The sequence below is a fragment of the Miscanthus floridulus genome, chromosome 4 (genome assembly GCF_019320115.1).
Source record: "Miscanthus floridulus cultivar M001 chromosome 4, ASM1932011v1, whole genome shotgun sequence".
NCBI classification, from domain to species: Eukaryota; Viridiplantae; Streptophyta; class Magnoliopsida; order Poales; family Poaceae; genus Miscanthus; species Miscanthus floridulus.
The window spans coordinates 100445694-100455221 of NC_089583.1; the positions used below are offsets into that span (position 1 = coordinate 100445694).

At 52.9% G+C, this 9528-nt stretch overlaps 1 protein-coding gene across 1 annotated transcript; it reads right to left on the reverse strand.

Moving 5' to 3' along the window:
- Window positions 1–6131: 6131 nt before the first annotated feature.
- LOC136548918 (pentatricopeptide repeat-containing protein At1g73710-like) lies at window positions 6132–9238 on the reverse strand. Its single transcript, XM_066540274.1, has one exon. It carries the CDS (start codon window positions 9236–9238, stop codon window positions 6488–6490), a length of 2751 nt encoding a protein of 916 aa, XP_066396371.1. The 3' UTR covers window positions 6132–6487.
- Between the last annotated feature and the right edge of the window lie 290 nt (window positions 9239–9528).

A 9528-nucleotide genomic window follows, 5' to 3' on the forward strand; every position in this document is an offset into this window, starting at 1 on the left:
CGCAGTCTTCTCCGCACGCAGACCTTGGCCGAGGAGTGGCTGCTGCCCGATGAGGAGAATCTGTCGTCGCCACTCGATGGCTATGTGGTGTTGTTCGCACACTTCCATGAGCGTGGGTTCGTGACCCTGGCCCACAAATTTCTTCGGGGGCTACTGCACTATTACAAGTTTGACCTGCAGCATCTCAACCCCAACGGGATCCAGCACATGGCGGCGTTCATCGCCCTGTGCAAGGGGTTCCTAGGGATTAGCCCCCACTTCAATCTATGGAGGTACTTCTTCGATGTCACCCTCCAGAAGAAGAGAGAGAACAGCGGTAGGCAGGAGCTGTATATGCCGATGGGGTGCGTTGGCATCTAGCTCCGGAATAATTAGGTTGGCTAGTACCCGCCCATGCGGCCCTCGATGTCCAACAAGGGGTGGCACTCATAGTGGTTCTACCTCAAGAACGACATCGCTGCCCCTGTGCCGGAGTTCATCGGGCGCCTGATCGAAGAGGCCCCGGAGTCGTGGAGGAAGTGGGGCATCCTGGAGAAGGACAAGAAGAAGATCTAGGACCACATCACTGCCATCCACATCCTGAAGGAGAACGGCCTGAAGGGGTCGGGCATCATCGGGGCCTACCACGCAAGAAGGGTGGCGCCGTTGATGACACGTGCACTCCCACTATACATGATGGCGCCTGAGGCATCATTCGACGGAATGGTGCTCGCCGAGGGGGCGCTCCCCAACTCTGAGATCGCTCAACGCATCAAGGAGGCAATGGAGCCCTCATGGGACGATGCGGGTGCCCCCCTCAATTTTGTCTTCCTGGTGCTAGGACATCCTCCGATGCGGCCGGAACTAGGCCATGTCGTCTTCGTAAGTTTTCCCTTCTCTTGCCTTCTCTTCAATTGATTTCCCAACCCCTTGATATTAACTTTGAAAGGGGTGGGGCCAGTTGAGGGATCTCATCCTCACATATCACCCGGCATCATTGTCGAGGGATTTGGCCATGAGGATGGCGAATCGCGCCGAGGGTGAGCGGCTGAGGATGACGAAGTAGGACAGGAAGAGGAAGAAACAATGGAAGCTACAGGCGCGGGAATGAGGGGAGGACACTGGTAGTGATGATGATGATGATGATGATGATGCCGATGATGAGGAAGCCGACGACACTGAGTAGGACAACCTAGAGAATGAGGATGCGCTGATAGGTATCGGTTCATCCTTGCAGGCATCGGGACCCTTCCTATTCCATGGACGGAAGGGTACATCCGGGGAGCTAATGGAGACTGGCCGAACCATTGGCCTACCCCAGGAGCCAACAGGGGCGGACGGCTCTGCCGCCATGCCCGAGGTGCCAGCAGAGGCGGGTGGCTCCGCCGTCGTTCCCTAAGAGCCAAGGGGAGTGATCCCCTCTACCTAGGAGAAGGGGGCGGGCTCGAAACGGCCTCATTCCGACGAGGCGGAGCAAAGGTCAAGGGGTTTGCCCCCCAAACGCATCTGTCGCCTGACGGCGCTGAGATGAGTTGTCAGTTCCTCTGTGTTTTTCCTATTTTAGTTGGATTTCGTCGTGACTTATGCTTTTCGTCCCTTGCAGCGTCGGTAGACAGTGCAATCCTTTGGCGCTGGCGCCGAAGAAGAGCGTCGCCCTCCAATTGAGGCAGCAACCGCCGGCTGGTGTCACGCCCATTTCAGGCGGGAGTGGCACTAATGTGACCACATCGTCGGTTGGTCGGACGCTGCCCACGGTGGCACCCATGCCCTTAGCGGGATGGGCAGACACGGGGGCTCAAAGGGCTCCTTCAGAGGTCGCGGAGTAGCCGGCGATGTCCACGATACCGTTGCCGACGACGGGGCGGATGGGGCTGCCGCCCGTGCTCGTGGTGCCGACCATGGCGGGCACGACACAGCCGATCATGACCCTGCCAACATAGGTGGAGGTGGAGGTGGCCGTTACAGACGGGTCACAACCGGGTTCAACCACAGCGGCGCCTGAGGCACCGGCGCGACCCGCGCCATCGGCGGCCCAAGCGATGGCACCTAGCATGGGTTGGATGGAGGGGGACGTGGTCGAGGGGTCCCCGAGAGTCATGGTGGTGGCAGAGAGGTCGGTGTCCACACTGCTAACCCCTTCCGTCGCTGGAGGGGGTCCCTCGGTAGGGACGTCACGGCGAGAGGGGTCAGCGGCGCTTGGGACCAGCGGGGAGTCATCCTTGGCCCTGACATCGGTAGGCAATGACTTGCCCATGAGGGGTGAGCCCCTGCTCCGGTGGACAAATCTGCAGGATCCGGCGTCGATGCTCTTCACACTCGATGACGCCGCCGAGAGCATGGAGCAGGAGAGCCTCGACGTGGGGATCACATCTATGCTGGAAGCCTTGGACCACACCAGGGGTGCCTTGTGCGACATTATCATTCCCTCTGGCCGGGTATTTGCCTGATCTTGCTTCCTGCCCTCTTCTTTCTCTATATACTTTTTGTATTCTGACCATCGTTTCCCTGCAGTCCCTCATAGCTCGCAGCCGGGGGAAATCTCAGTTCCTTCATCAATAGAAGGAGACCTGGGACCACCTCGTCGAGGAGGCGCAGCTATGCAGGGAGGTGACTGCTCAGCTTGTTGCCACCTAGCAGAGGGTGGCCGAGCTGACTCCCCTCGCCAAGGAAACAGACAGACTTTGGTCACGGGTGGCCGAGGCCTGTCAGGACGCTAACGAGTCCGAGAAGGCGTTCGAGGCCCTGTCGGTGAGGTCATGGAGGGACAATGAGGAGGCCGCCCGGGTCAGGAAGGAGCAGGATGAGCTGCTCCAGAAGGATGCCGAGAACCACCAGTGGATCCTCGACCTTCTTGTCGAGGTTGAGAAGGAAAGGGAGCTAAAGCTGGGGGCCGAGGAGAAGCTCACGGCCCTAGAGAGGAGGGCGAGCCTGGATGCCACGGCGATCGCTCGGCTACGCAAGGAGTGGGATGAGCTACTCCAAGCCGCGGAGAGGCTCCGCTCGGAGCATGGTGCGGCTCATGAGGAGCGTGACCAGGCCTTCCAAGAGCATGACCTAACCTACCAAGAGCGCGACGACATGCAGCAGAAGGTCAGCTCCCTCTAGGCCAAGCTCAGAAATGCGATGACCCAGAAGCTGGAGGCCGAGAGCATTTCTGCTGGGCTAGCCGTGGACCTCGCCGAGGCGAGGAGGAATCTTCAGGCGGAGAGTAATGAGCTTGGTATCCTGAGCACTGCCCTCGGAGTGGTCTACGACGACCTTGAGGTGGTGCGGTCGGAGGGGACTAGCTCGCTCACGGCCCGTACCATCGATATCACAGCTCGGCTGTGCTAGCTCAAGAGGAATGCTCTCCGCACCGGGGTCAATCACTCCTTTGCGATTGCTCATTCTCATTATGGGGACAGCATTGACCTAGAGATGATGAGCCACAGCTTCATGCCTGGCTATGAAGTCCACGAGCTGGAGGAGATGGAAGCAGCGATGGTTCCCCTTTCGCAGGAACTGGCGGACAGGATCGAAGGCATAGTTCACCCCCAGAGGGGTTAGTTAGTTCAATAGGTCGAGCGGTCATTCTTGTAATAAGCGAACAAGTTTCAACCCTTCTATATCGTTTGAACAAACTTGTCATTTTGTTTTGTTTGATCAAATCTGTTCTTTTGTTTTGGTGCGAACAAATTTGTTTTTCCTCCCTTTTTACGTGTGAAAAGGAGTTCATGTGTTCCGACCCTTCTATTTGTTAAGACCGTAGAGTTCGAGGTGTAGGAGAGAAACTCTAATCACACTGGTAAGCAAGAGTGTCGTAGACACTGGGGTGTAGGAGGGAAACTCTGATCACACTGGTAAACGTACTGTAGGGGCGGTTCTAGATTGAACCACCCCTACAAATACCTGCCTGTAGAGGCGGCTAGTAATACGAGTCGCCCCTATAAATTGATTTGTAGGGACGATCATGATTTGTAGAGATCCTTGCGTAGGAGCGGCTAGGCAAACTGTCCCTATAAATGATTACGAGCCGGCTCAAAAAAATCGATTATGTAGTAGTGTGTCCTTGCCGAAGCACATCTCGGCGAGGATGGAGTACACAGCGAAGTGAAGGCTCTCGCCAGCCGGGGCGCCGCTCTTGAGCGCCCCCACGAGGTCCCCGAGTACGCGAGTGCGGGCGTTGCCGAGCAGGAGGAAGCGGGAAGGGTGCAGCACGCCGGCGGCCACGTGGCTACGGATAGCACGCCAGTAGGGCCCGTCGAGGAATGCCGCGCTGTGCTGCAGCAGGGCACAGCGGCGCACCATGGCGTGCCAGAGCGAGCACCGGTGCAGCAAGTTGTCGCAGTGTGGCCGCCGTGGCGTCAAGTTTGTGGCTGCAGCCAATGAGGAGGAAAGAGTGGTTTATTTTTTATGAGAAAAATAAATGTGAAGGGCTAAATGAAAAATAAATGTCATGCATGCATGCCACAAAAATTGTCCACATGGGTGACATGAACATGTGGTGCACCACTTAACAAGTTTAGGGACCTAGAAATACATTTTAAAAGTTTATGGACGTACGTGACATAAGCTTACAAGTTCCAGGGCCGCTGGTGCATTTAACTCAAAAAAAAATATTGCCGCTGCTAAAGATTTTGATAATGATACGCCAGGGGCGTCCGTCCAGATGGACCGACCCATCTGCGCTGCGCACCGCGCGCCTAAACCCACGTCGCCCATTCGCGTCGCGCGCCGCACGCCCCGTCCCACTCTGTGCTCGCTAGGGCCGCCCCACTCCACCTCGCTCCCTCCCTCCCGTCGCATGCAGCCTGCTCCCACCCATCGCGCGCCACCTGCCGGGCTAAGCAAAGGCCGGTGCTAGTGGCGCTGATGATGGTGGTGCTCGTACGCCGCCGCTGGTGCTGGTGCTGGTGGCGCTTGTGCGCCGCCGCTCACCACCGGCTCCCACCCCAACGCCTGGAATCGACCGGCCCCGGCCTTTCCTATGTTGCAAAACGCATGTTTGAAGTGTATCAGATGTTTCATACGGATATTGCAATGGTAGTTTTCGAATGTTGCACACGTTGCAATGGTTATACACTTATGTTGCAAGAGTTTGTTCAAAATATTTTATTTGTTTCAGACGCGTGTTGTAAGTGTTTTATCTGGATGTTGCATATGTTGCAAATGTATGTTCTAAATGTTTCATCTGTTTCATCTAAGTGATGCAAAAGTAGATCTGAATGTAGGGTTGTTGAGCACGGAAGAGAGAGCTAACGTGGGAGCCATGGCGGTATCGATGTGGGGAGGAGGTGTAGGTCGCGCAGTGCGAGTGTGGATGAGGCGGGGGAGTCATCCGAGTAGCGTGGAAGAGGTGAGCGCAAAGCGGTGTGGAAGAGGCGGGCGAGGAGCTGGTATGGAAGAGACGGGGCGAGTCGTCTGGGCGGCATGGGCAGCGGAGCGGAAGGGAGCGGTCTAAGGCTGTGTTCGGTTGCTCGTATAAGCCGGCTTAAGCTATGGTACAGTATTTTTCTCTCCTAACAAATTAACCGTACAAATCAACATAAACGGCTTATAGACCAGCCGAACAAGGCCTAAACACGGGCGCATGAAGCGGAGCTGGCGCGGCCGGCAGAGCTAGCACGCGAATCTAGGAGACCATGGCCGAGCAGGTGCGGGCGTCCGTCCGGGCGCAACCATTCTGATGTCCGGGCGCAGTCTTTCAGGAAAGATTTACTTAACCCATGACGCACTTCTCAAACCGCTCCAAAATACTCTTAAACCACCTCCTGCCACAAGATCACACATTGAACGCAGATGTAGATAGCCACAATTGTTTGTCAGCTACCCGTTGTCTGCTCGTTTTTCAAGCTTGCTGGTGCACATACAGAAAGCTCTCATGTGACATGCTCAGTTGCTCCCTGGATTACAACAGTAGCAGACCCAAATACTTGGGGCATTCCTTGAACATACTGGATGTAATCATGGCCCCCTTCCATATCTGGAGGATTACCTATCAAGTCTAAACAATTCAAAGTAACTGACCCCACTAAGCATATATATTAGAAAAATGACCCTCACATATGTATGAATTCATCATTACAGTATATATATGATCAATAGAATTTCATTATGATTGCAATTCTAATTTCTATAAAACAAATCAAATAAAGGCAGAGTGGTATCAGACACCAAGCAATGACAGTATTTCATATATCACTTAAATAAGAAATGGTGGCTCAGAGATCTGTTATGAAGATGGTGATATATGTTTTTTGTTCATATATAGCAGTGAGCTAGGTATGTAACAAGCAAACAGGCTATAACACATACATCAGAATGCTATAAGATGTAAAGCATATATGAGTTACTAAGTAAAGATACACACTAATCTTTCCAATCTATCTGGCTTTCTGTATATTGAAGCAAACCTGGCCCACTTCTGATCACCAGGCATATTTGCTTCAAGTTTCAGAAGGTACAACTAAATCAACCTTTCTTCTGAAGTATAAAGTATAATAAAGCGATCCTATATGTTTGGTACATATCATTTCTTGACTAACTGAACTGCAACATTATTTTTTCCAGTCTCTACATAAGAAACCAGTGTATTATGCGAGGGCATAATAGGCTCATTATTTCTGTATTCAATAAAACCATTTGTCTGTAGGCCTTCCAATGCTCCAGGTCTCCCATAACAAGTGGCCAAATGGATGCAAGTAGATGTGTCTGGCTTGAGACCCAGATCACGCATCCGCATGAATAAACCGAAAGCTTTTTCCACCTTCCCACAGGAAGCATAGACCTTGAAGCAAACATTATATGCACATGCATCCATTGTCCACTGTGGCATTAACATTTTCTCGCAAATCTCTAATGCAGCAGCATGCATGCCAGCTATGGAGAACAAGAATGCAACAATAGCTTGCTTGGCAGACTTCTTGCCATCATTATATGCTGATTCTAGCTGTAAAACTCCTTTTGTTGAAACATGACCATTTTTCAGTAGAGAAAATATCATTCCAAATGTTGACGCATCTGGTGGGATGTTAGCCAATACCATTTGATGCACTAACTCTGCACAGTCTCTAAGGTTGCCCTTAGCCCCATAACATGCCATAACAGCATTGCATGAAGCACAATCAAATAGTAAGCCTGACTTTTGTAATTTGTGTGTAATCCTAATTGACTCACTAAGCAAGCCCATGCTCTTGTAGAGATATGCCATGGTAGTGTATGAAACAGCATCAGCACGACTATTTCTTCTTAAGCTGTCAAAGATTTCTTTTGCCTCAGTGACCATCTCAAGTTTTGCATAAAGGTTTAGCATGGCATTGGAGGCAATGATGTCAGGGCCGCCATCCATGTCATTCATCCTTGAATACAAATTCTGTGCTTCCTTCCAGAAATTAAATTTGCTGTAGGCTTTTATAAGAGATGTTAGGACAATATGGTTCGGAGAGATTCCAGATTGTTCCAACAGGTTACTATAGTGAAGTGCTTCCTCAACATTCCCTGTCTCTGCAAACATGTCAATCAAAACTCCATAAACAACGACATTCGGCTCAACACCTGAGGTCTTCATTTCATTGAACAGATCTATGGCCTCTGGTACCAAGCAATGGCGAGAATAACTTCTAATGACGGCACAGTATGTCTCACATTTTGGTTCAAATCCTGCATCTTTCATTTTACCTAACAGCTTCTTAGCTCTGTGCGGAAATCCACCAACAGAAAACATTTGAATCAAAGAATTATATGTGCACTCATCTGATGAAACACCAGATTCCTCCATGCTCTCAAGCAGAGAAGAGACTCTGCCATACTGCTTTGCCTGACCATAAGCCTTTATCATCACATTATATTCCACAATGTCCTTCTCATTCCCAACTCCTCTTTCAGAGCAGAAGATATGCTCAGCTTCTTCCCACAGACCCTTCTCTGCAAAAGCATCCATGATCGCACTAAAATTCTTGGATGAGACCCCGTTACCTCGGCAATGCCTCTCAAAGAATGCAGTCGCCTCATCAATCAATCCTAGATCAACATACATCTTCATGACAATAGGCAGGGACTGCTCATGAACAAAACTGCCGGAATTGAGAACCCCTTCAATCACATCTTCTGCTTCGCGTGCCATCTTCCTCTCACATAGCACCTGCAGCAAAATCCTATAGCTCACAGCATCAGGATGTAAGCCTGCCTTCCCGATTTGACAGTAGTACTTCAGAACTCTCTCTAAATCCCCAATTGATGCAAACACAGTCATCATTACATTGTATGTCTTAGTATCAGGCTTGACACCCCTAACCACCATGCTAGCAAACAGCACCTCTGCCTGCGTTGAATTGCCAGATAACCCAAATATGTTGATTAGTGTATTGAACGTATATGTATCTGGCATAACCCCATGAGCAGGCATGTCCAGAAACATGTCCAGGGCGTTCTTCAGCCTCCCAGCTTTCCCATAGAGATCAATCAACGTGTTATATGTCACCACAAGCTTCGGCTTCCTAGGACGCTCCTGTCCCTCAATGGCTGGTGCACCACCACCACCAGCAAATTTGTCGTCACAGATGTCAGCAAGCAAGAACTGCATAGGACCGTCCGAATCAACCGTGATGCAGTCAAGATCAAGGAAATCGACCTCGAACCTGCCGTCGCGCCAATTGTAGAAGAGAGCGAGCGCGTCGTCGTAGCGGCCCTCGTCCTTGAGGATGCGGACGAAGGTGTTCATGGACACCTCATCAGGCGCAACGCCCCGGGCCCGCATGTGGCAGAGCAGCAGGAGGGCTCCCCGCGCCAACCCGGCCTTGGCGAGCGCGTCGGCGAGGGCTGCGTATGCCGGGTTGGAGGGCGGGAGGACCATCCCGAGCCAGGCGCGGTGGAGCACGTCCCACCGGCGCGCGCGAGCTAGGTGCCGCAGGAGGACGGCGTCGTGGACGGGGTTGGGGACGTACCCGGGGAGCGCGAGCAGGCGGCTGAAGAGGTCCCGGGCGCGGCGCCAGCAGCGCTGCCGCGAGAGGAGGGAGGTCTGCTGCCGCGGGGACATGGAGGACAGGGCCTCGTCGGAGGGCTGGAGGGCGGAGGAGGCGGGGCTGGGGAAGGGGCCGGTGGGGGTGCTGGAGGAAGAGAGAGAAGGTGGCGGGGCTAGGCGGGGGAGGTGGATACGGGAGGCGGCGGGGGGAGGAGGAGTGAAGGAACTGGAGCGGGAGCCGACGATCGGCGCGCCCGCTCCGGTGACGGCGGCACCGCCGCCGGCGCCGGCGGCCGGAGGGCAGGGGGCAGAGGGAATCATGGGCGAGTCGGGGGAAGGAGACAAGTGACAAGAGGTTTTAAGGCCAGTGGGGGCCACTGCTCAGAGTGAGTAAGCCGACGAGCAGACCTCGTCGCCGCATGGTTAATCGTTCTGGGCTGAATGCGCCACATTTTTAGGCCCATGCTTTGATCATTGACTTTTTTTTTTGTCTCCATAACACCCCATTTTACTGGGCCAGTACTGGAGGGCCCAAGAGGAAAGTTTGTGCCTACGCTCCGTGATCATTAATTCGGTTTTTGCAAAAATAAATGCACAAATGAAAATTTTGC